Below are 26,456 nucleotides of genomic sequence, written 5' to 3' on the forward strand. Positions count from 1 at the left end.
CGCTGATGTGTTTGGAGTTCTGCTGTTGGAAGAGACACACAATTTTCTGAGAGACCAAACCAAATGTAAATCAAATGCTGAATTTGAAGATGCTATACAAAATGTCAGGGTGACTTTCTGTGATCATTGCATGCAATAGCATAGACTGAATTGATGCCAGAGATGTTAGCGTGCACAGTCTTGGAAGGATGTGAAATCCATATTTCAGATGGGGCCCATCTCTCTATTCATAGTTTAAACTTCTTTTGGATGATGAGAATGGAGACATCTGTAAAAAGTAATGTCCCCTTTCCTTCCAGAGTAAGACTATGAGTTTTCCAGCTGTTGGCTAAGACAGGTTTTCCTGTTGAAATAGCTTTTGTCTGATGTAAGGCTAAAACAATATGGTTATGGTAACTGAAAATATTTCTTTGTCGGTTCTGTCCCATCTTAGTTTTAGTTGTAAATCCAAGTATTTTTGTTCATTGTTGCTTCTCATAGCAACTGTTTGATTTTTAAAATCTTATATAGTCTTCCAGTAAAGTGCATGCTGCTGATAAAATGGGAGTATTGCTTATATTCTCTTGTATAGTATTTTCTTTGCCATATAGTGTGGCTAATTTTCTTTTATCTTTAGAGTGGATTCTCATGATCTCAGAACATGCTCTTACTTTCCTTCAGAAATCCTGTCATTGTGAATAATGCAAAAACCAGGCCATAACATTGATTCATGTGGTTGCTGGTTGCAACCACAGTAATATGGACTGTGCCATATATTTGTCAGCTGACGCTATTCTATATTCACATAACATGCCTAGAGATCTTTTTTTAGATGTGTAGAGTTTAAAGATTAGCTTATTAGGCATCTCTCAGATGTGTAATTATTCTGGGCTGAATAATACGTTAACCAGAAGATATGTAATTTATATGCAGTAGACAAGCAAAGTAGAGTGTATGTTTAAAAAATGAGCTTTCCAGAGCAGTTTTGCAAAAATGATAGTTCTAATGCATTTAAAAGACTTTTATTTTTATTTAAATAACTTAAGAAAAAAAAAACACAGTGAAGTGCAGGCTAGTGAAACAGTTTTACTTTTTTGTATCTTATGTGTTTCTTTACGTCCTATAATTCTATGTTTTTCTTTGTTTGTTTGATTGATTTCAAGATACAGCATTCTACAAATAAGAGGAACCCTAGGAAATGAAGAATGGAAAAGGCATGTTAGCTATTTGTTCAATCTTAATGCCAGGGCTGGATTATCTCCTCCAACTTTCTTCCCATTGCTCTGTACTGGTTGTTCTTGAATGAGACAAGATTTGATTTATGCACTTTTTCTCACAGAAGGTTCTTCTGAAATACACTAAGCAGATATTTTTAATAGATCCGTGCAAAATTAAAAATTTTAGAACTTCCTTTGGCATTTAAACACTTGGTGTGGTTCTGGAGGTGCTGAGCACATGCCTCTCCGGAGGTCGCTGGTATCCAGCAGTTCTGAAAACATGAGGAGTTGCTTCACACCAGTGGCACCAAAAGTAATTTTCCAGAAATACCTTTGAATCTTCAATCACATATAGTAGTATCCTGTTAGTGACAGAGGTAATTCTAAAAATGAAATAATTATAAGGACCTGAACTTGTTACTGATTCAAAGGAACTTGTAAGAAGACTTGCATCTCCTAGACTGTAGTTAGTGGTTGTTAGCTGGCGCACACGTTTTGTGAGGGACATCCTGCGTGCAAAAGCGGAAACGCTTATGTTAAATCTGAGGCTTGTGTTGTCCTGACTTCTGAATTTCTGAAACAGGAAAGAAAAAGTCGTTGACCCACTGTAAAAGCAAATTTCTGAAGCCAGAAGATTCAGCCTGACTTTGCTTATCAAGCTCCATTTAAAGCAGAGACCATAACATGCACTTTTTCAACACTGTCTTTTCCTAACGGCCATGTTTTCGCATTGGAAATTATGAAGAATTCATGAGTCATATTGGTGTTTTTTTTTTTTTTGTGAAAAAGCTTTCCAAAATTCTTGGCCTGTTATTCTTATTCAGTATTCCTTTTCACTGTTCTGCTTTTTAGTTAACCGAGAGCTGGCTCATTTGCATGAAGCTGCTGGCTTTATGTAAAACCTGTGGTGAAACTGTTGGTGGAATAATCACTCAGCAGGGCTTGAAAGGGTAAAGAGTGAAGAAGTAATGTCCCGGTGTACAAAGATTTGCTACTACATGACTGATCAGAAGAGAGGATTGCACTGTCTAGTAGAGAAATGAAGAGATCTTTAGGAGTAATGGTAAGGAGTAGGAGAGTCTCCAAGAGGTGTTGAACATTCAAAAACTCTTGGGGGTGTTTTGAAGTTGCACTGGATGCTGTTAGACACTGCAGAAATTCCTTGCTCATCCTGTGATGAGCAGCGTCATCAGGCTGGTGAATGCCATCAGCCCAAATGAAGACAGAAAATGGATTTATGCAGCTTTCCCTGCATTTGTTTCTTGGGAGAATGCAGCCTGACTTTAAGCCACTTTGCAAAGAATGCAAACCTGGCTTGAAATCTGGTTGTAGTTGGTAAATGCAGGCAGCCATTGGAGGAATTCAGGTTTGGATGAGAATCAAAATTAGTTTTACTCTGTTGGAAGCTGTTTGTGGATATTGGGCACTGCTGTGGGCTCATGGCCAGTTTTTGCAGAGTAGCCCTGCAGCATCAGGGAAAAGCTAGACCTTCCCATAGTCTCTCCTTTGTGTTCTGCGGTCACTTCACCGAAGAGTTTGGGGAAAGGGACAGCAAAAAATGTATAATTTTGAAATTTCAAAGCAAATCCACATAACCATAGTTGTTTATTATTACTCTGAATCCACTCCTTGTTTTGAAGATGTGCATTAACATAAACATTTTGTGACCCCTTGTGCCTTCAGCATCTTTCTGTCCTGCTATGTGTCTGTAAATGACACTGCTGCCTGACTGCCTCCCTGGTGAAATGAGCTGTGTTAGTGTGCTTAAAATGCAATTCAGCAGATAGGAGCTAAAGCTGTTTCATGTAGCATTACTAATGATTACTTCTGCATTCAGATAATTAAAATCTAATCTGATGTACTTAAATTTGCCAGATAAAACTCTTATCACACAAAAAGATATTTTCTTTATCCTTAGCAACTCTTGCACGTCGCATTTTTTGGGCTGTTTTTTTTTTCCTTAGTCCCCTAAGTAAAACACTTTACAAAGTACAGAAAGATTGATGTGGACAAACAAAACAGAGGACCATGTTCCTCTCCAAGAGAAGTATCCCTGTTGATAGTAGCTCAGATAGGGTCGATGGGGGAGAACTTTACAGAGACATGTTGGGAGAACTGCGACTTACAAAGCCAGAGCTGTAAAATTGATCATACAAAGGCAAGAACACCAAAGGTAGACTGCTAGTGCACTAATTGAGGTATCACCACCAAAGACACACCTGTAGGTATAAAAGCAGGCCATTTTAACATGTTCTAGTTTTGCTGCCTGGCCTGAAAATGTTGAACATTTAGATATATGTGTTGCTCCAGGCTGTGGCACGTAGGCAAGTACTTTGGTATGTCTGTGCACAGAGGTCCCGCTGAAGATCTCAAGGGGTGCAGGGTTACTATGAACCTGCAGGAGAGCTCTCACCTGCCAAACCATTTCCAAATATATCCTTGGGAGTGAATTTCCTCTTCCTAATAATAATCTGACCAGCTGTTTTTCTAAGCCTAGAAGCTCACGTGGTCCTACTGTACAAACACAGTGCTGGAAGAAGGTGGTTTTGGTTTGTTTTTTTCCTTTCAAGTTGTGTTGAGTTGTCACAAGCACTTCTGAATGTAAAAGATAAATGGAGAGGAAATGAGGGACCTTTTTTTTTTTAAAAAAAAAAAAAAAAAAAGGAAGGAGCATTGAAACTTTGAGGTGAAAGAACTGAGCAGCCAAGGAGACTTAAACACATGTTAAGTGAGATACAATAGCTGACTGTCGCTTCTTCCCAGGAAGTCTTCTTAGAAATGGAATAAGAAACCAAACAAACACCAGCACTAACCCCATTGTCTTCCCAGTGATCCTTTCATGAACACACTTGAGAAACTGAAGCGTGTCCAGGCGGAAGAAAATAATGTATACCACTTGGCAGAATGTCAAGTGGCTGGGCTGTAACCCCTCCAAGCTTGCTTCCACGTATGCAAGTGGGGATTTTGTGAAATCAGCTGCACGGAGGAGAAGAGATGACTCGGGGACTCTACCTGTGGATCTGCATGCCACCGCCATCCCTTCACAGCCAGAAACAGCAGAGCGATGTCCTCCTGCGAGTCGCAGTCACACGCTCTGTGGGGTTCTGGTGTTTCTCTGAATCACAGCTAAAAAAAGAAGTCTGAGAAAGAAAATACTCTTCAACAGTTTGCCGGGGCAAGGAGTAATTAGACCTTAAAGCCCAGCATTTGCACAAGAGTGACTCTAAGATAAAGGTGTGGCTTTGTATTTTTCCTCTGTTATTTTTCCATCAAAATCTTTCTGAACACAGTCCTTCTCCTTTTTTGTTACATTCCTTAATGTATGGCCTTGTAACCTGGGAGCATTTCTTCTACCCATGATGGTCTAGATTGCTGGCAGTGGCTGGTTATAGAAAGAAGAGATCTGGTGAACATGAAGGCAATCTTTTATCTTTGATACTTCTGCAACTATGGAAAGTTATGGGTTGCTTTCGTTTTTACTTGAATCCTTCTTCTGGAATTAATTCTGAATTTGACAGCAGAAGGTGTATGTTTATTAATCGGATCCCAAATTTAATCCAGAAGAATCAGAGGCATAAACTCTGCCAATTAAGGAACAACAAATTAAATTTAATGAGTCCTTTTAGCTTTGGGGAAAAAAAAAAAAAGAAAACAAAACCCACCAAATATTTCGATCATTTTGATTCCTTCTCTTACAGTGCTTTGGAAATACTGGGATCTTGCTCAACTTTGTGTGGGAGAAAAAAGGCAAAAGGAGGCCACTGGCAGGTCTCCCATGTTCAGAAGCCCCAGACAGCCAGAGGGCCATCTCCTGTCTTCTCTTTGCTTGTACTCTGTTATTTTCTTTTCAAATCCTTTTGTCTTATTTTGTCTGCTTCTGCCAATGGATTGTCCCTGGACTTTATTTAGCAGGGGCTTTTAGAGCAGCTGTATTGGTTTTGTAGGGGAAGGGAAAACTTGCTTGGCTCCATTGCAGCCAATTCTGTTGCTTTTGCACCCATTTCACAGATGGACCTAACCCAAACTGAGACCGGAGCAGGGCTAGCAGTGAGCAGCTGCTGCAGCTGAGCACAGCCTGTTGAGTAAAACGTGGGCAAAAGAGAAAAACAGAAATACTCATTCACACAGAGGTTGTTTTGAAGTGTAAGAGGAGACTTGTTCATGGTATCCATTTTTAGCTGAGCATCAGCACAAGCTCACATCTAACCAGACATTTCCTTAGCTCTGAAGAACCCTGAATCTGGGCGGTTAATGCTCTGGTACCACAGTAATAAATAGTATTCGTGGTGTTTCTAAACTAGCTTGAACTGTAAAGCTTGTTTGGAAGCCTTTTTGCATTGCAGAGCTGTAATTTCCCTCTCGTGTCTGTAATATGCAGAGAAAAAGAGGCTGTTGTACATGGGGTTTGGTGAGCAGGTTTGTGTAATAATTGCACATCTTTTTCCTAGACTCTTAACCTGAACTGATGCTATCTTACAGGAGTGGGAAGGAGCCTCCTTCCCTCTGAGCACCAGATGAGGCTCCAACACTTCCTCCTGTCTCTTTTGCAGAAATAAAAATGCAGTGAATCTTGCGGTTGACCTGACTGGACAATATTATCTTCTGCAGAGAAGTAGAGAAGGGTTTGTTTGTAAAAGCGGAGGCTTTTAGTCACATGAAAGGTGCTTGCTATAATACTTGAAAGTTTTTCTTTCAGAGTGAATGCGATATTTTTCATGGCATCACTTTTTTATCCATTTATTTCTCAGGATTTAGCAAATGTGTTTAAGGACATTGTTTTTCTAAACATGACAACAGACTATCAGCAAGGAGAATTTGTTTAGTTTGGGTTAGATGAGGCACAGAAAGATTAATCAGATATTGGGAAAAAGCACTTAAAAATGCCAGAACTAAGAAACATTTCTCTGCTGATTCATTTCTCCAGCTGAAAACCACTAGTCCACACTGGTCACTATTCTGCAGTGCTGAGTGTGCATATGTATGTATGATATGATGAAAATACCTTTCTCAATACATTTAATGCAGATACAAAACAGGTTACTCAAAGTCAGAGTAAGTAATTCCGGCAAGCACACAGAATATCTTCTGGGATCATGTAACTGCACCTTACAGCATAGTGCTGTGAATCATTTGGTTTTTTGTAGGTTGTGCCAGCCATGGACAATTCTTGCTGTAGCATCTTTATTGCCAGCACAATCAGTGTGGTGTCATGATTGATTTTATATATATATATCTATATATATATATATATTAGTTTGTCCATTTTAAGAAAGGGAGCAGAGCACTAAGTTGATTCTTGCTTTTCACAGGAGGTTGCCTTTTTGTCCATATAACAGCCTATGTTGTCAGCTAGTAGGGATGAATACTTCTATCTCCCTTGCTGTTTGAAATACACATCTGTTATTTTTCCCCTCTCTGGTTAATAAAGTCTGCAGCACAACTATCACTGTGGTTTCAACTTAGAAGAACTTCCTGGAGAGCTCTAGCAGAGATCCAATTTTAAAAATACGTGTTTACTGAGAAAGCGATGTGTTGAAAGACCACAAGAGGAGGATGCTTGAGAGGTTGCAACAGGAGGATTTCTGCAAGCCTCTACGCTGGAAGTGGGAAAGAGGCAGTCTGTGGCACCCACTCTGCACCACAAAGGTGCTTTTTCCAGTTGCACATCCTCATGTTTTGCTGACCATCCTGTGCGTTGCGGGGCTGCCGGCTGTGGGGGACATCCTCTGGGCAGGTTTCAGTAATGGGGCATCCTTCTGGTTCACGCCTGAAGCTTGAGCCATCGCCATTTCACATCCCATCTTCTCTCTGAGCAGAAAGGCCCACTGGCAAGCTGTTGGCAGAAGCTAAGGACACCACACAAAGCTGGAAACGGGTCCCAGCTGGCGCACCACTGACCTAAAATGTATGTGGCTTGGACTGTAGGTCAGCAGCTTCAGGAATCTGTGTGTTGAACCCGTTGGTCTTTTGGGGTTCGGAATGGCAAGGAGCTGCTCTACGGCTGCGGTTATTTCCTGTGGTAAAATTAAGAGGCTAGGCTGTGATATTTCAAAAGCCGTCAAAAAATAAATGCCTGTACTTTGAGGCCTACGTGTAATTTAGTTCAGAGGTGAATCCTGAAATATTTTTACTTTTTTTTTTTTTGCACATAGGCCATCTGAGATATTGTTCTTTGCAATCCATGACATTTATTCATTTTCAGTGTACATGGAAGCAAAAGAGAACAAAAGGCCTTGCAATTCAGTGAGAAAAACTGCAAGGAGAGGGGAACCGCTGGTACCATGATTCTCCTCTCGAAATCCACATGTAATGGAATAAAATATTAATTTGGGATAATGGCCTTTCACTACAGCACTTAAAAAGCAATGCATGAATGGAAGACCCAGTATCCTGAGAAGGCCGTTTGGGTTGACTCAGACTGGACTAGTGGTGAGCAGAGCTACAGTGAATAGAGGGAATAAAGGGAACTTTAAGAGTCACATAAGGTAATCTCAGCATAAACAAGAAGCTGCATGGTAAGACTTGTTTGTGCACTCAGAATGTCCTATAGGCCTTTGAATAATTTTGAATAGAGCTGGCTGCTATGGCACAATTTTGGCAAAATCATTAAGACATGAGCGCTAGCATGTCCTTGATCTGTATGAGCATGTTGCATTGCACAGGATTAACCTTGTGCAGGCCTGTGTGTCTACGTCAATGTCCATATATTTGGAAAACTCTTCAATTAGTATTTTGTGAAGATGGTTACTTCTGTTATCTGTGTCTCTGACATGAGCAAGTTTTTCATTATTTTATCTTGTGGATGGCTGGGCAGTGAAGTAAGTGGCTGCAACGCCTGTCACCCGCAGGGGAGGGAAGAGGGAATACAGCGTCCTGCTTTAAAGGGTGATGTGGCACTGGCTTATGTTTTCGGAAAGCTGTTTAAACGTTCCCAAAAAACATTCTTGTTCAACTGCTGTAACATGTAATGTGATGCTGAGATCCAGGCTGAAGAAAGCCATTCAAGATGCCTTTGGTGTCCATTTAGTGGTTCAGCCTGTGGCTCATGGACATTAAAAACACACACACAAACAAACAAACAAACAAAACAAAGCTTTAAAACCATTGACCTTCACCACATTAGCTTAATACACGGCATATTTTAGCTTCTTGTGGCTCCCAGGAACTAGATTAGGTTCATTTGTTTTGTTAAATCCCTAGTTTTTCTGGTGCTGTGAAATAAGGCTCTAAATAAAGGATTGTCAGACCTTACTCCTGTTGAATTTGACCATGCGTAACTGTTTCTAGACATAGCTTTGCTGCTTCTAACCCCATTACCAATAAAGGATAAATTTCAGCAACTTTAATGATAAGCTCCTCTGACACGGTGTTAATCAAACTTTGGTTCACGTTGAGCTCATTTCTGCCTGATTAACCACAAGCCTTGGCCTTTATGTAATTTATGCCTATTGTGTTTTTTTCCTCAATCTGACAAATGCAAGGGCAGCTCATGAACTGTCGTTTATCCCCTAAATGATGATTTGATGGTAGGGGTGATGCAGAGCTCCCAGACCACCCCACCACTTGCTGTTCAGCAGTTCTGGAGAAGCTGATGTCCATGTCTTGTACGCCTCACGGAAACAGCCTGTTGCTCTGCCATTGCAGATTGATGCTAAAATCTATTTCTCTGGGCTTTTCCATCTTACAGCAGCTGGCCTCAAAGAAAATACACTTGCAGCATGTGAAGGAGGGACTTGCGTGCTTCTTGAGAAAGGCATAATGTGGAAACAATGTGATTGCAATGGAAATACCTTCAAGAGAATTTCAGGTTTTAGCAGACGCTTGTGAAGGCGTGGAAGACGGGCTGTTAATGATGGGTAGCAGCAGATCAAAGGTGTGATAGTCCTGTCTGTGAATTTCCCGAGAAGAATTTTCTTGATCCGGGTCTGGGAGGGAAACGTGTCTGTAGGAATCAACCTTTCAGTGTGACTTGGTAGATGAAACACCTTTAAGCAGGATTAGTGCTCTGTATTTTTTTCTGTATTTTTAACAATGAGCAGACAGTATTCAGAAATAGGAGAATCCATAATTAAATCACAAGCTGCTCCTGCTATTGGGAAAATGAGCCTTTTTGTAGCGTCTGTGGGGTCTGACTCACTCAGCTCTGTCTCTCTGGAATACAAGATGCTCATGCAGTTGCATAAGAAGAACATTACAGGTATATAAACCTATTGAAATCTGTCATCATTATGCAACTCAGTATAAAATCCAGCCTTGCTTTACAGAGCGCTCAGTAAAGAGCTATGTACTCGAGCTGTAGAAAGGGAGATCAGCGAGGCTGGAACAGAGCCTGTTATGTTTGGCTCCTCCTTTGCCGTGGATCATGAACTTACAAATGTGTTTGTTTAGCTTGCCCAGAGAGAGGAGCTTAACTTTTGGTGGAGCACAAATTCCACACCCACAGCCTAAACAGGCAGAGCTGCAAAGAAATCTGTTTTTCTTTTTTTTTTTCAAAAGACCACATCGGCTTTCACACCTTTGCATAGAGAACATGGGTTAAGCACCCAAAGAGTGCTTATATGCTGAGATTTAGGAAGAGGATGATCTGAGGTATTATTCCATCCTATGGCTTTAGTTTTGGGTGACTAGGTGGAATTTTACCATTGCAATTCAGCATCTGCATTCCAGATGGATAGTTCGGGGATCTTTGTGCACACTGGTGTGGTTGCAGCATTATACATTTTTTATGAGAGTAGTCTCCATAAATACAAAACAAGGCTGACCATAAATAATGGGTTTCAATATTTTATCAGGTGCAAACGGCACTTTACAGTGTGTCTGCATCGGGGAGGGGGTGGCTCCACTAGGGAGCTTCTTGGTTTGGCTGCACGGGCACAAACAAACCTGCAGAGATGTGATTCACCCGAAGCAGAACATGGTATTTGTGTCTGTCATCTCTTTTTTCATAACAGGTATTAAATGACTCACGACTAATCGGAATACTATTTCTATAAATAAAGATCAAACTGAGGAATGCTTTCAGCAACAAAGAGAATATCTTGCGTTGCCTCCCTTTACATGTAGGACGAAGCCTAGGAGCATTTGGAGTTAGTCAGATGTAACTTCTAGGTGGTGCCATAAGTACTGCATGAGAAAGACCATAGAAAAGAGGGAACCCATGGTAATTTCCACTGCACTATTACAAGTCCCAGAGCACTGGAAGCTGGTAGGCGCTGTTAAAGAAGATATCCTGATCACTTTCATGGGTTTTCTGGTTCCCAGATATATTTAACAGGTGATGGTAAGTATGGTATTGCAGGGGCAGGAGAAGCCGAGGCTGTTTCTCCCGCTTCACAGCGAGCATCTGACATGTTTCAGAGCTGCCAATACTGAAATCCAGCTTTGCCAAGTCACAGAGCTCAAGTAAAGCATCACAAATTTTAGACATTATCTCAGTCAAAGGTTGTGTTTATCTTGGATGTAGGATGGAATTGTCCCTTGAGGTGAAATCAGAAATTATTTTCTAAACTCATTTCACGGCTACCGTGATGGGCTAGGAAAAGATTTTCTATTTTCTTATGTAGGTTTGTATATGTATGTATAGCAGTAATTTTTAAGCTCACTACTGAACTCACTGAGTATCATTAAGGTACGTGGTAGGAAGAGCCAGCACATCCCTGGCTGTGGTTTGCAGTCCTGGATGGTGAATGTGGGTATGGTCAACTCATCCTTTCAGGTTTCCTTCTGGCAGCTCTGCTTGCAAGCTTGTGGAAGAAGCACAAGGAGAGCGTCGGTCATTCCCAATCTGTCTCAGCACCTCACAGTAGTTTGAAGTGCTGGGCACTCGCCAAGTACAGTAGTTATTCTTTTATGTTTTATTTTGTCTAGGGTTTGCTTTTATACAGCAAATAAGCTAAGGATTTTTACAGTCCCCGTCCCGTGGGGCACAAAGTATATTTTCCAGAGGACTTAAATGGTTTAAGAAGATAAATCTCCCCACCCTCCAGAGGGACTCGTATCACTGATAGTGGTATTTTTTGAAAGCCCCGCTCAGAAGCAGTCATGCTGCAAAGAAGGGTTCTGGCAGCACCCTGGTGCCGGACGCCAGCGCTGAGGGGCAGTGGCAGCCCTGGCGGCCAGCCCTTGTCTCTGCCCCTTCCTGGCTCCCAAATGGCCACAGCCCTGTGGCTGGGAGCGACTCCTCTGAGCCGGCATGGAGGATACCGCTTCCAGGGGGGCAACCAGCAGTGCTTCTTGCTTCCGAGTGCAACAACATCTGTTTCTGTGCTTCGAAGACGCAACGGAATTTGGGCTAAATTGCTGGGATTGAGTGCAGGCACGGTGCTGTAAAGCAGGAGGTGCAGCGTGAAGCGATAGGAGGGTTTGTTCTGTAGCAAGATCTAAACCCTCAGCAGAGGGTGAGCATCTGCGAGTACAGCCCTTTGACAGAAATCCTTCATTCCCCATCGCTGTTGTCTTCTCCTGCTCGTAGTTCTGGTTGCATGCAGGCTTCTACTGGAGGTGGTCTAATTTCGTGTTCTCTGAGGATAAATGCCCATTTTGCTGCTGGATACAGAACGCGTTTACACGGGCTGGAGCTGTGCCGTTGCCAGCCCAGCCAACTGGGAAAGTTGGCCTTGCTTCATATAAACAGCTCAGACTAAGAAAGCCACACTAAATTTGGAAAAGAATTAGGGGAACTCATTTTTCAGCTGTCCTGGAGTATTTTATCTTGAGTTGCCCCATGTTATCATCTCATGGGAAGAGATTCTATTACTCATTGCTGTTTCCATCATGTTTATTTTCAGATAGCATATTTTTATCTTCTGTAAACCAAAACATTTAAAGATCCACTGGCAAACAATGGATCAAGGGTCTGCTGCTCTTCCCGCCTGCAGCTTGTGTTGCAGCTCCTGTGGATCCGAACACTGTAGGGTCAGGTCCTGAACAATTCAAGTGACATTCACAATCTCATCGAAAAAACTTTCCTTGTAGTCTCAAGAGCATTTTTAATACTGCGATCCTTTGCAAATAGTGGTGCCAGGACTAGAAGAAACAGCATCAAACATTTGCTCCTTGAGTCATTATTTTGATTGATAATATTCTGCACAGAAAAATTGCATTAATGTCATACTTCTTAGTATATATATTGTGAATTGCTTAGTTCCTTTCTTTTGGGCCATGATACTTTAAGCTAATCTAAGACATATTTATGCTGAGGAATCACCCTTCTGCATCGATTTAGCCATAATTGAAAGACTTTGCCAAAATTACAGGTATTTCCTGTGATTGTTGGGTGTTATTCTAACACCAGAATTTTGTCCTTGTCTCATTTCCTCTAAAAATTTTTACTGCAGGATGCAGGCAGTAGGCACTTACAGAGTCAAGTGATGTCCAGCGTCCCAGAGCCCCCTGTAACAGATTAAGAGGCCACTAAAAGCTGGAGGAGAAAAAGCCAGGGTGGAAAACAGGGGCAAACCCTGCCAGTGGCCTGAGCAGGAAACTCCACTGGGGCTGGGGCCAACAACATCCTACAACATCCTACTGCTGGCAGGGACCGGCCACTTTGTGAATCAAAAAAAATGCTGTAAAGAAGGTTTTGGGAAGCCTTGTCCTTATTTGGAGAATAAGTTTATGCCTCTGCCCAAAGCAGGCTGGTTTTAAAAGGCTGTCAGATGGGCAGGGATTTTGTGCTTCAGCAGCACTGATATCCTGCTATTATACGTGAGCACATCCTATAATTACTGATCTCAACAAATCTGGTCGCTTAAAGCTGGAGGGTTGGAGTCTAGATTCTGATTTAGGTCTGTCCCACAGCTGAATTTGTGAGAAACTCACATACTTGACAATTTAGCACATCCCCGCAGAGGCCTCCTCACGTCCCCCCTGCTTTGTGTAAGGATCCTGCAAAGGCTGCAGGCAAGAGGGCTGTGGGGCTCGGAGATAACCTGGAGATTTTACAACACGGATGCAATTGCAACTGTCTGGAAGTTACAGAATGGGCAGACTTTATAAGAGATTCACTTACTGGATTATACTTCCGTAATTCTTTTGTTATTGCCTGTCTCTGTGAACTCCTTAGCAAACTAGCTATTTTTCCTTGGCAGTCTCAGCCACACAGGTTTGATTTGTAAATGGAAGTAATGAAGCCAGAATTGTTAGATCTTGGACCATAACATCCCGTGCACCGGAACATTCCATGCACTTATGGTCATCCACAGCTTTCCTCTTTCTTTAACTGTATTTGTTTTGATCTTTAAAATTATTTGAGATGACAAAATGCATGGACATCCTGGGAACTGTGACGGTATATAAACTCCCTTTATGTGTATGTGTTTGTGTGTGTGGGAAATGGCAATAGAATCCATGGTAATACTGGAAATTTTTCATGATTACTTTAGAAGAACTGTGGTTATATGCTTGAAACAGCGAATATGACAAGACCTTTCTATGAGTTCATCATAGCTGCTCCATACTTACAGCCTGTTGTATAAAATACAGGAACATCGTGAACCCCCCAGCAAGGAATTCTTTTAGGTGGCCGCCTGGTGGGTGGCTGGGAGCGTTTGTCTGTCTGGGTACATCACCGTAGGGGGCAGGTGGTCCAGACCCTGAGCACTGCATTGCTTCTTGCTGGTTCCCGTTTCACCCTTCAGGAGTGCTGAATGTCGGTCCTGGTTTGGAAACCCATGCATATGAAAGGCTTCGAAAAAATCACAGTTTGGGAACTACCTATTTTTGTCTTACATATTTTTTTTTTCCCCCAAGTGGGATAAAATGTAATTTTGAAAGCGTCAAAATCGTTTGAGGTGTGAAATTATATTTCTGTGTCCTGTGCTCAGAAGAAACCTTTGTCACAGGGCTCCTTAAAACAAAGAAAAATGGGCTGTCTCCAGTACCCAGCATGCTCTTCCAGAAGTCTAGATCGTAGTCCAGGTTTGGGATTTTGCATTGCTTCAGAGTCACATAAGTATACTTGACTTTAACTTTTAGCTTCACTTCCCTGTAAAGCATTATTATTTCTTTGGTAGGGTTAATGAGTTAATCACTTGTAAATTGCTGTAAGATTTCCAGGAATTAGACCCTCAATGTGTTTACTGCTGCTACTGCTGCTGCTGAGATCTCGATCTTAGCAAGACAATACAAGATTAATGTTTCATGCGATGTGACTGAGTATCTGTTTACATTATAACAAAGAAGGGGCTGTAGTGCCCAAGCCTAGAAACCATACTTTGTCAGAGCTGTGAGTTGGCTTTAAAACCTGATTATGTGATAAACTTGGGTAACATGTCTAAACACTATCCAGTACCAATTGTGTGTGTTTCTTTGGAAACCTTATCAGCTATCAAACATATGACTCAACTCCATGGCAGTATGTTCCTGGGAGAGACAGAGAGCATCTTTACTTAAAGTAATGGATTTGGGGTATGTTTTGCCCACTTCTGTCAGTCCTAGAATGAAAAAGAATATCAAAAAAATCTGTGCTTGTGTTATCACAACAGCTGAATGCATCCATCAGGGTTTCCTGACCTGCTGTGCAGCAAGTGGCCATTGGTGCAGTTGGGCAATATTTTAGGTTGGTGGTGATAACTGCTTTGGTTCTGCATTACAGTTCCTGAGCTAATGTATATTAAATGTAATTAATCTTTATTTCTGCTTCAGGAAAAACAGAAGCTGTCATAAAAAACTTCAGCCCACACTACAAACGCCAGTACACCGTGGCTTTCTGCAAGCACGTGCAGGATGAGCTGGAGCAGCACCGTGACTCCCAGTCGCAGTTCCTGAAAACCAAGGTAGGAGGACATGTGGGCCTGGCCCCATCCTGAAGCTGCCATACAGCTCTGCTCTCTTGCATGAAATAATTAATGCATTAACTATTTAAATAACCCATTTAGTAGTTGTAATGTATGGAAAACATGATCTGGAAGTATATTAGCTGCCAACTGAGCTCGGTTTTCTTGTTTTCCCAGTGTTTAATGCCCTCAAGTAATGTTAATAGGCGGTACAGATACTCAGAGCTTCTAAAAATCAAGTCCAAAATTCTTGCAAAGTTATTTAGATGTTTCTATATGTAAAAACACAGACTTTAAATACCTAATAAATGGGTATCTAGGACATTTTATATGTGTACTTTCTTATATATCACCCAAGTTTACGCAATAAATTTGCAAGTGTGGATGCTGGATTTGGTTTGGTTCAGTTTTAGGTGGAAAAGATGTATTTGGGTGTGGGTTTAAAGTTTACTTCTGAAAATTTTTCTTAGTTTTGGCTGTTTTACAGTCTACATCTTCTGGGAGGGCATCATAGGAGAAGAACCTTAACGTGTTTCTGGTACAAAGTATGCATTTCATCAATGTAGAGTTGTACAATTGGGCAAAACCAGTTGTTTCCTAATGATTGCAAGGTTTTGCAAAGATGTTGGGAGAGAGATTTTATGTTTAGGGCAGAAATTTAGGTAGGAAACTCAATTAATCCCTTCAGCCATGGTTAAAGGATTCCTTAAAGAAGATGATAATAATCCCCTCTCTGAAATAAGCTACAGAGAGGTGATTTTTTGTTAGAGCACAAGAGAAAAAGAGAGACAAAATTCTCCTTATTAGAGGAAAATGTGGAGAACCAACCTTTAATATAAAGAAGGTATAAATCTAATTTTTTTGGCTGTGTTCAAAATCATGGATTTCTGATGCTCTAGAAATGAGTAGGGAAAAGATGTGATGTAGAGGGTGTGGTGATAGAAAAGCAGCATCTTTCAAAAATGTGTGTGCCAATTAGAAGAACACAGGTGCAAAAGTATTACAAAGAAATGTGAAATAATTGACTATTTTGTAATAAAACTTTGCTGCATCAAAGAAATATTTCAGTGCATATTGGAAAGTAGGCAATAGTGACCTATGTCATCTTACATTCAGCATATCAACTGAAAGGTACATAAGAACATCTCTGCCTCAGAAATCTGAAAGTGGTGTTGCAAGGCAGAGCTTCTCTGCTGCCTCATCACCACAAACTACAATAATTTGATTGTGTGTGTAGGATCTGCCTGGTTCAAACTGATGTGCATTACTCCAGATTTCATCTGAAGGTTGAAAAGCCCTCGTAGCAGTCTTACAGAAATAAAAGCTTCAAAATGGCCAGTAGTACAGAGTCATTTCAAATCTAGAAAATTGTCTTTGCAGCCAAAGGCAGAAGCTGGGACAGTCTTATATGAAACAGAGTTGCTGCATTTTGTTGAGGACCTGAAGAAGTGGAAGGACAGATATGTCGTTATCAAAAATGACTATACTGTGGATTGCTTTGAGACCAAAGAGGTAAACGCTTCTTCCTGTTACGTTCTTCTACGCTTCCAAAGAGACCAAGATCTGATGAATTTGTTGCTGCTACTGTCTTTGTTTTAAGCAGTAATAGATGAGATGCTGTCTCCAGAAAGGCTGCTCCAGCCTTGTGGAGTTGGCTGGAACTTGATAGGGATGCCTGAGGGTGCAACGAAGTACCTTTCATTGGCCACAGACATTTGCATAAATTCGCAAATTGCTTACACAGCACTTTGAACCTTCCTTCGAATATCACAGAACACTTTTTTGTATGTCATTATAACATGTCACCACGTTGGGTTTTAAGTAGAAATTTTTGGGTTGCTTCAAGCCTGAGTATAGTGAGACTTTTTGTTTTGTGTCTGCTGTAGTCAAACTAGCCATGGCTGACAAATCAAACAAATATGGCTTAGCAGAAAATCCCATCCTTTTCCCCTCCTTTCAGTCCCTGACTCTTCACCATGGCTGATAAGCATTGAGAGAATATTTTTAAATATGTTTTTTACTTAAAGATGTTTTAGATTTGACATGTGCAATGAATATATCTGAAATTCAGTCTGACAAAACCTTTTTCATTTGGGGAATGCATGCATTAGCTTTGTAAATGGTATGATTATTTTATGTTTTCCCTCTCCTTAAATCTCAGTTTTGACGCCCTCTGTCTTGATTTTCCAGGCCTACCTGAAGGGACTCAGCCCTAAATATCATATTGTTCCTGCAGGGGGCAAAGTGCTGACTTCAGAAGAAGATTACAATTTACTGTCTGATAAACATTTTCCAGATCCTGTTGGTAAGCCCTGGTAAAAGTTTAACTGCCAAACCTCAGGCTCTTTTTCTTACACAAGCCACTTCTGGGCAGACATTGAGGCTAGACTTTAAAGTAGATTAACAAAAGATGCACAGAGTCAAATCCTAATTTCAAAGTGGACATGCACAGAAGATGCCACAAACTAAAGTTCAAAGAAATGCTGGCTGTGTTTTTTTTCCAGTATCCCTACACAAACCCTTTGGAAGCTGTGCAGAAGCGGAGCAGGAACCACACTACCATTGTTCCCAGGCTTTGTTCATATTCCTGGTTTATTTGTTTCCATTTTTAGATGCCAGCTGCCTGTGTTGATTCACAGTTGATAATATGTCCCACAGAGACGGCAGGAAGGTTGCTGTTGCTGAATTTGTTGTTTCTGCGACAGGAACTGCTGGGATTCTGCCTGCCCCCACTCCAGCCCTTGAAGATGAAGAAAGTTCAGTGTTTGAGGGACCAAGTCTCTCCATGTTGTAGAGTCAAATTTGGAAAGGGATAGGGGCAACAAGTAGATAAGTTGTTGGGGTTTTTTTTGATGTCCTGTCGCATACTACTTGACTTATGAGTTCTGGGAGGTGTCCCCAGTACACCCTTTCCCAAGATGGTACCACTGGCATAGGATGGTCAGAGGCTGACATGGGGCAGCAGAGCCTGGAGGTGTCCTCAGTGTGTCACCACAGCTCCAGAGGAGTCAGGGATGAGCAACGTGGAGCAGCCCAAAGCCACACCACTTTGGCCTTCCCATGACTCTCCCTCTGCAAAATGTGGCTCAGTTACTCTTTTACAGCCTCTCTGCCCTTTTGTGCGATGCTGAGATGAACGTCTTTTGGCTCTCGATGCACAGCACTGAGACAAGATTAGTTATATTTGTTCATCTCTAAATGGTGTTGTACAGTATCCCCTGCACGCAATGACTCAGGTCAGGCTGCAACTGCAGGTACTTTATGCTTTCTTTGCTTCACCACCAAGGGCTTGAAGTGACAGTCCGTCAGGCCATGTTGCAGCTCTGAAAATCTTGGACACAGGGAAACTGCTGATGTTCCTTCACAATTTAATGCAGTTTGTTTCTACATGGAAGACTGTATGCTCCTTTACGGTCTCTGTGTGGAAGACACCAGAGTTGCCCAGTATCTTACTTGTTTGCCTTGAAAACCTTTTCCCTAACAGTTACAGTCCAATGACATAGTTTCCTTGAAATTTTACCAAAAATATGTAGTTTATGTCTACCTTGAATATAAAACAAGAGGGCATCAAGCTGCTACAGTATAACAGGGAGGTATGTGGCTGGTGCCAGCTGAGTTTGCTGGTCCTAGCTGTGTCCCACTGAAAACCCCCAAACCACTTGGATCACGACAGGACCTCTAATTCTAAATTTTGATTTTGACATGTCACATTCATTGCTCAATTCTAGCAAAGGTCTCTTGTTTTAACAGTTCTGTCTGTGCTGTCATAGAAGAGAAAAAGAGCCAACCCCCAAGACACCAGAAAATTCTAAGTTGAGATGTGTTTTGTGTAGGGTCAAGCGAGAAGGAGGTTGCTCAAGCCTTCGTTCAGCTGCCTAGAGAGTTCCCAGTGTACCTGTGGCAGCCATTCGCCCGACACAGCTACTATTGCTTCCAGGAGCCAGAGGCTCAGAGACAGTTCAGTGCTGTGCTGAATGACTGCGTGAGACATTCAAATCATGGTGAGTGCAAAAAGGATTTCTGCCTGTACATCATTTACACCGGTGAAAATTTAAGTAGCTTATAATAGTAAAAAAAAGAAAAAAAGGTATGAAAATGAAAGTCACTTATGAAAGCTGTTCATTTTTCAGTGCTTGAGAGAATGCATTAACATACCCCTTTTTCTTGCTTTGCTGAGAGCTGTTAAATTGGATTTGAGCTGCAATGTAGTAAGCATGGAATAGAAGACATGGGAATGACTTTGAAAGTGGCACTCTCCTTTCTGTCAGTTCATGTGAAGCCAGTATCTTGATACAAAATCATATGAGTTATTTACTGGACAATGCATGTCAAACTCTCACCTGTGTTTGCAAGCTTAGCAAATGCAGCATAAATCTAGTAGACCATGTGTGTACAGTGTTGAGGGAATGCAGTCCTCCAGTACGCATTTGAAGTCTTGTACATACATCTCCAATGGTCAAACATTTTCTCTTTTTGTTGGGTGTTGAGATGGCAGCTCAAGTCCTCAGCCAGGGTAGAGCCTTGTGGGTGGAACTTGAAACATGTGTCAGACAGGGTATTGATTGTTCGCACAAGGGCGCATTTTATATGTCACTTTCTGACTACATTAGACTATCAAATTTGCAAAAACACACAAACTTGTGACTTGCTAGGAATATAAAAATAACCTTGCACCCATGAAAGTAGAAGAGCATTTATGAGTTGGATCCTTCAGAAAAAGAAGTGCTTTTCACTTTTTCAGATGAGTGAGTTGATGTGATTTTTCTCTTTTTTCATCAAGCTGACCTGATTCCCCCATTGATGTCCAGGCTCTTCCATGCCTTTAGTGTTGCTTTCAGGTCCCATTTACTCCTGCCGCCCTCCATGGGAGGTGGAAACAGAGAAACTTCTCCAACAATTTCATCTACTTGGGCCTGAAGCCCATGCTTGTAGATAGATGAATTGAGAGCGCAATGTGTAGATGGTCTGTTTTGCTTACAGCAGTTGCTGCCAATGTTTTTTTAGCTGTTGCTTTTGTCTGCTGGTCGTCAGTTTCACCCTATTACCCTCAGACAGTTGTCTCACGCTGTCCTCCCCAGATTCTTCTCAATTGCTACCTCTTCTCTCTTGTCTCCACTGCCAAAGTTATTCCTGGTCCCCTTTAAGACTCCATTCCCTGATGACAACACACATAATTCTATTTCTAGGCAGTCCCCTAAGATGCACAGTTATGTGCCTAGGGCTGGGTGGTGGCTGGTGGCAGGCACCTTCTTTGCAGGACATGCAGGACTCCCAGTCCCGATGCTAACCAGGTCATGTACACTCCCCCAGCATGCTGGGGTCCCCCTTGCCAGCTCGTTTCCAAGCTCGTGCTGAAGGTGGAGAGACACAGCATGCCGTTCTAGCACTACCAGTGTCCTACAAACCAGACAAAGCATCTCTGATACAAATCTGTGTAGGCGTGGGGAGGCTGAGGGCTAAAACACTGTGGTAAGCAAATACCCAGTCATGGGGACCATAAAGACTGTTTCATTACTAGATTAGCATATGCTAGAGGCAACAGTCTAGTGGGAACACACCTTCACTTGGCACTTCCAAATAGTTCAAGTCTATAGTCTCAATAAATATTCCTTTTACAGCTGGCAGAGGAACCCACATTCCCATAGTGTGCCTGAAGGCAAAGCCTGCCTCTGTGATTTACGGTTCTGATTAGCCTGCTTTTAGCTGTGGTCATCCAGTATGAAAATGCTCCAGACTTTGGAAAGCTACCCCTTTTTTCCTCACCAGGGTTTGGTAAGGAGATGGGGATACAATCAAGTTTTCCTGGCACTGTGAGTCCTCCATGACTTGAAGCCTGTTCATTAGGTTTGGGTTTTTTGTTTCCCTATTCTGGAGCAAGTGTAATAGGCTTGAAAAGATTTTGGCAGCCTTTTTTTTTTTTTTTTTTCCCTTAAAGTTCAGCACATCACTCTAGGGCACAATTCTGAATTGGCAAAAGCTGGGACTAGATGACCTAACAGGTCTTTTCCATCTTCAGTGCCTGCAAGTCTGTGTTTTATTATATTTCATATGGCTCAGCTGTTGCTCATTTATGTATCTGTTCCAGGATTTATTCCTCTCAGCTTTTTCTGTGGTCAAGTTATTATCCAACAGAAGATTTTTAGTGACACCAGAGTACCTTTATCAAGGCTCATCCTTTCTGTCACATTATTTCTGCTTGACAGACCGGGAGATAAAGACAGTCTGGATTAAGACCTACTGTTACAATGGTAAACACGAACAGGTTTTTATAGCTAAGTAAATGGGACCCAGTATTTTCTTGATTTCTTGCAGTTTTACCATCTCCTAGAAACCAAAGTGTCATCAGTGGAAAAATTATCACTGACCTGCACCTCAGTAACCTTAGCTCTGCCCTTGGAGTGAACTTCTTCAGTGTTCTTTTTTTAAAGGACTTCATATCATATTGATTTATATTAGTTCCTGTGTGACTGAAAGATTACTTTATTAATAGTTTTTTTAAGCTTTTTTTGCAACCAGTTCCATCCACAAAAAACAGGCATCTGAACAACTTGACAATGTTACATATACATGCAGCAATGCTACAGATTAATAAAGCTCATGATACAAAAATAAGCTGTGTTCTTATATTAAAGAAAAAGTGAAAAGTGAGAAGAAATGTGAAAAATCCTTTAAGTTTGATTAGGGAATAGAATTTAGTGGGATGAGGAGCACTGGCCAAGGCAGCACTCTCCCCATCTCTTCATTGCCAGGGCAGATTTGGCAAGGGCAGGAGAAAAACAGATGTAATGTCTGATCAGAGGCTGCCTTTCTGTCTTTTCTATAAAATAACACTAGGAGTTCTGGAAAGGAATGTATCCTACTGAGTTTCAGCCAAAAATTCAGAGGAGTTTTTAGTTAAAATCAGTTTTCTCCCAGGAAGCAGAATTAAATACTGTCTCTCACTGAACACAAACCTTGAGTGAATCAGCGTGTGGTTTTGACATGGGAGCTACTCTGGGATTCAGCTATTTACTCTCTTTAGAGTCTCTCATCTTAAATAACTGGTCCGTCCTGTGTTTCTGGGTTTTCATGTCAGAACTTATGGTCAGAAGAATAATTACAAACACGTTTGGATTTAGGGATTACTGCTTGCAGGTATGATTCAGGTGTATGGACTGTGGGGTTTTCCTTCCCCCTCAAATTTTCTATTGTGTTCAACTTTCCTTTATAGTAATTGATGAGGGTTTGTAGTTCAAAGGAGCAATATTTTACACCCTTCTTGAGTACAATTCAGATAAAACATATTAAAAACCTTTAAAATGTGCCTAAACCAACCAGGACCAGATTGGCCATGGTACCATAAATATTCTAGCTGAACAGGATGTGTACACCGAGATTCTGTGAATTAGCCTGATTTTGAAAGTTGAGTGATGGATTAATCTAAGTACAGAAATCATCCAAGTTCAGTGATTCATCTGGGCAGCTCCCCTTCTGCTTTTTGCAAGTTGGCTTTTGTGATGCCTCAGGATTTGGAGAGGAGATCCAAATACTTTGGGGGTTTGCAGCTGTGAGGATGTGTGATTAAGGGCTCATTGCTGAAAACACAAATACCCAGGGAGCAGCAGAGGAACCCTGACAGAGAATAACAGAGGAAAAAGGAGATAAAAGGGGCCAATTAGGTGTAAACAGGAGGGTGGTGAGTCCAGTCAAGCCCCACACTGTTATTTGCTGGTGAGTGAAGCCTATGTACGTGTATACCAGGTGGAATTAAGGATTTCAGTGGGCTGCATTAACGAACATTGCATGCAGCTCTGAAGTGCCATGATTTGTGGGATGTTACCTGGTGTGCACGTACATAGGCTTCACTCGCCAGCAAAAATCAACCCAGAGTATTTGGCAAGTAGGAGAGGAGATCTGGGGGGCAGCGACCGGACAGACCACAGGACTGGGAGCGGGGCTGGAGGGACCATAGGTCTAAGCCAGCTAGTGAAGTGAAGTAGGGGCCTGAGAGTTACTGCCGTGGGACCAAAGCATGGACCGGCTATCTGTGGGGCAGGTAGGGAAGGATGTCACGAGAGCTGCAGCTACTGGGCTGCCAGATTTGGCAACCCTAACATAAGCTATGTTTGCGTTTGATACTCTTTCTGGCAGAGTTCAAGTCAAATAAATTTCAAAACTTGTTTTCACCATTCAGTGTGTGGCCCTTCTCCTGTTAAAATTAATAGTTATGAAACTTTGCTTCTAGGGAAAAAAAAAAGCTAACTGTAAATTTGCACACTCAGTAAGAGGTGCTGCTATCTAATCTTGGCTGTTATCTCAAAACTGCTTTACAAAAGCTCCATCAAAAAGCTTCCTTCCCTCCACATTGTCCAGTTCTTTACCAACACCTTTGTAATTAAGGATTTCAGTGGCTGCTTTAAAGAACATTGCATGCAGCTCTGCAATGCCATGATTCATTTCTCTTTGAATTTATCCTAAGGCATAGGATATAAAACATTATAATGGGCATATTTTCTGCTTTCAAAACTTTTTGTCTATTATGAATGAAAGGGTGAGCTAAATTAGTTAAATGACTTGAATGTGCATATAGAAAGATAATTTTCAGGGGAGGTCTCTAAATAGAGAACATGGGTGAGCCAAAAAAAATGTTCATGGCAGAAGAGGCTTTTTCTAAGCCAGCAAATACAGAGGAGTCAATCATAAAATGTGGTGAAGAGTAATAGGATTTAGTGATGACTCTTCCTAGAGATAATTCCACATGCAAAGAAGAAAGCACAGTTCTCTGGGCACAGTGCTACACAATTAAGCTTTCAACATTTGTTTGTCTGTCCTTGTGCTGTACAAGACTTGCAGTATTTTCCCAGGGTGATCATAAAGCCTTCAGTGTTTCAGCAAAACTGAAAAATAAATGTTTAAAATGGCAAATGTGTCAAGACAAAAGAGAGCTGTCAGAAGAAGATGCAGGTTCAAGGGCTACTGGAAAACATGATGTGATCTTAGTTGGGACACATTCACAATGTAGCAAGTGTGGGGTTATTGATTTTAGTAAATAATTAGCATTGTTGACCACAGTAGAATTTTTTATATTTAAAGATCCTTTACTGCATCATTGTGTCAAATATTTTGCTGTATTTGTTTCAGTTTTCATGATTCATAGGTAATTCAGGAGAATAACAGCATGTGACTAAAATATATATATCCTAATACTGTTTTCATATCAACTTCCCAATAGAAGGGACAGCACGAAGGGGAGTTTTCTGCCCATAATACTGTTTTTTAACTTTCTCTCGCCAAGTTTTTCTTGACTTATTTTTAGGTTGACAGGGAGGAGCTGCTGACCTTTCACTGTTACTTCCAGAATGCCTGTTTTCAGGTTTCTGTGGAGTTCAGACCTTCAACAGTGTAAGATTTCATATAATACTTACGTAAAAGTAAGTATTAAAATACTTCTTAGTATTTTTTAAAAAGTAGTTTTAAAAACTTGTTAAAAACTTTAAAAAGAAGCTATGCTTGAGTCGAAGTGGATTGTGGAAGGAAGTGGCTTCAGCTTTTCTTCTCTTCTCCTGACCTGCTATTCCCCAGTTGAGATGTGGGCTACAGCACGTGATTCATTTCTTTTCCTTTATCTCTTTCCACTTTCACCTGCAGTTTGAACTAACTCTGGTTCCGTCCCCATCCCTATTTCCTTTGTGGAAAATAGAGAAGTGGTGAGAACTGCACACCTCACATTTTGGGGGCAGTTTGCTGCTGAAATGGCCACCTAACCCCCAGTGGTGAAGCACAGTAATGAGGGAAATAATCAAAATATTCACAGTGCTCTAATATTTAGCATCCTCCATTTTTTAATCCTTTACATTTGCATGCCCTTTAAATCAGACAGAATTTTCGTTTGAACATTTCTTCCTTCCTTTCTTTTCCTTCCTTCCTTCCTTCCTTCCTTCCGTCCATCCATCCATCCATCCATCCATCCATCATTTTAGGCAGGCTTCTCCTTTCCTATACAAGATTACCAGCTATTGTGTTTCACTTGGTATTTGCTGTTAAAAGGGAAGGCCAACCAGTTGGTGCTGGGATGTAGGGAAGTCTGCGTAATGGGAAGGAAAATATAACTAGCTAATTCTGGGAGATGCAGAGTTTCACTTCTTGTTTTTATATTCTTTCATCTGGTTTGATTTCACATCTGTATCTTGATAAACACCCTCATGACACAGGAAGCTAGGGGACTTTCAAAACCATATCCTGCCATCTCCAATTTCACCATAACTAAAAAAGTAGAGAAAAAATATATTAAAGAAGTACAACATGGAAATGTGTTAGGCAAGGGAGAAATACAAGATGTCATTTTAACCTTATGCAGGACATTCTGGCACAGCTTGGCTGCGATAGGAGAACTGAGACAGCATCAGATTTACTATCTCGGTATGTAATGTTTTGGATTGCCACTAGCTCTGTCCATATTTCCTATTTCAACTCTAAGCTTAGCTGGCAGTTGTTTTTCTCATAATTATTTGTAGCTTTCCTACATGTACATGTGTATAGTACATACAGGACTTACCAACTCTTGGACTATAATTCAAAATAATTATTGAAGTTTTGGTAAAGGTTGGGAAAAGGACATTTCATATTCAAGCTGAAGGAAGGGTTGGCTGTATCAGGAGAAATACTGTCTTTGATAGACACTTCCTTCTCCTTGTCATCCTCTTTACTAGCTACGTGCAACTCCCTGCCTCTGAACCTGGTTCTGTACTGCTTGTCTTTATCCCTGTACAGAGCAAGGCACATGTCATGAGTCCAAACAAGACTTTGGAAAGATTTTTGAGTCTTCATTTTACGGACAGGTTGGCTTTTCTTCTCTGGAGAGGGCAGCTGAAGGAACGAATTTTCTTGTTCAGATATCTTATTCAGGATTATCTTTTTCAGAAACTGTGCGGAATGACCAATTAAAGTAGAAAGGAGTAGTAGCTTTGATACCCTACAGTATTTTTTTTTTATGTTAAAGGAAGATAGCTTTTCTCTGGGATGAAAGCAAGACCTTTCTGAAGGTTTGCATGATATTTTGGGTCTCGGCAAAGGTATAACATAAGCAGTATTCAGCCTTCCACCTGTATGACCCAAACCTGGACTTGCATCTTGACTTCTCTCACTGCAGCTGCTGCACTTTAATTAATTAAATCACTTTATGATTAACAAGATCAGATCTCCTGTACTCCACATGAGTGGCTGAGGTGATGGCTGGTCTGCGCTATGTCTCTCACCTTATCTGCAAGTCTAAATATGCATTCAAAAGAGGTGTGTAAACTGCCATAGAAGTATTAACACTGTCTTAACATTCAAAACCATTTTCCTGTAAATATGTTTGACATGGCCTGTGGGGTGCTACAAAACCCATGAAATGTTTTAGGACGCAATATAGAATTTTATGTATAATTTGCTTAAAGTGAGACTATTTTTCCTACTTGTGGGATGCTTTTACTCTGCAACATTATTTCCTTTGTTGAGTGATTGACTT

General features: G+C 41.2%; 1 protein-coding gene across 2 annotated transcripts in view; it reads left to right on the forward strand.

Moving 5' to 3' along the window:
- Window positions 1-26,456, forward strand: part of NIBAN1 (niban apoptosis regulator 1) — a 67,046-nt gene that overhangs the window by 12,909 nt on the left and 27,681 nt on the right. The window contains exons 1-6 of one of the 2 annotated variants that reach the window (XM_035537398.2): window positions 3,885-4,430; window positions 14,678-14,751; window positions 14,838-14,968; window positions 16,349-16,480; window positions 17,159-17,273; window positions 18,802-18,969. In XM_035537398.2, the coding sequence (XP_035393291.1) occupies window positions 14,682-14,751; window positions 14,838-14,968; window positions 16,349-16,480; window positions 17,159-17,273; window positions 18,802-18,969 (616 nt within the window). In that variant the 5' untranslated portion in view covers window positions 3,885-4,430; window positions 14,678-14,681. Of the gene's footprint in view, window positions 1-3,884; window positions 4,431-14,677; window positions 14,752-14,837; window positions 14,969-16,348; window positions 16,481-17,158; window positions 17,274-18,801; window positions 18,970-26,456 lie in introns of those variants that run through there. The other variant, XM_035537399.1, reaches the window with a different exon arrangement.

This window comes from Cygnus atratus, chromosome 8, assembly GCF_013377495.2.
Source record: "Cygnus atratus isolate AKBS03 ecotype Queensland, Australia chromosome 8, CAtr_DNAZoo_HiC_assembly, whole genome shotgun sequence".
Lineage (NCBI taxonomy): Eukaryota > Metazoa > Chordata > Aves > Anseriformes > Anatidae > Cygnus > Cygnus atratus.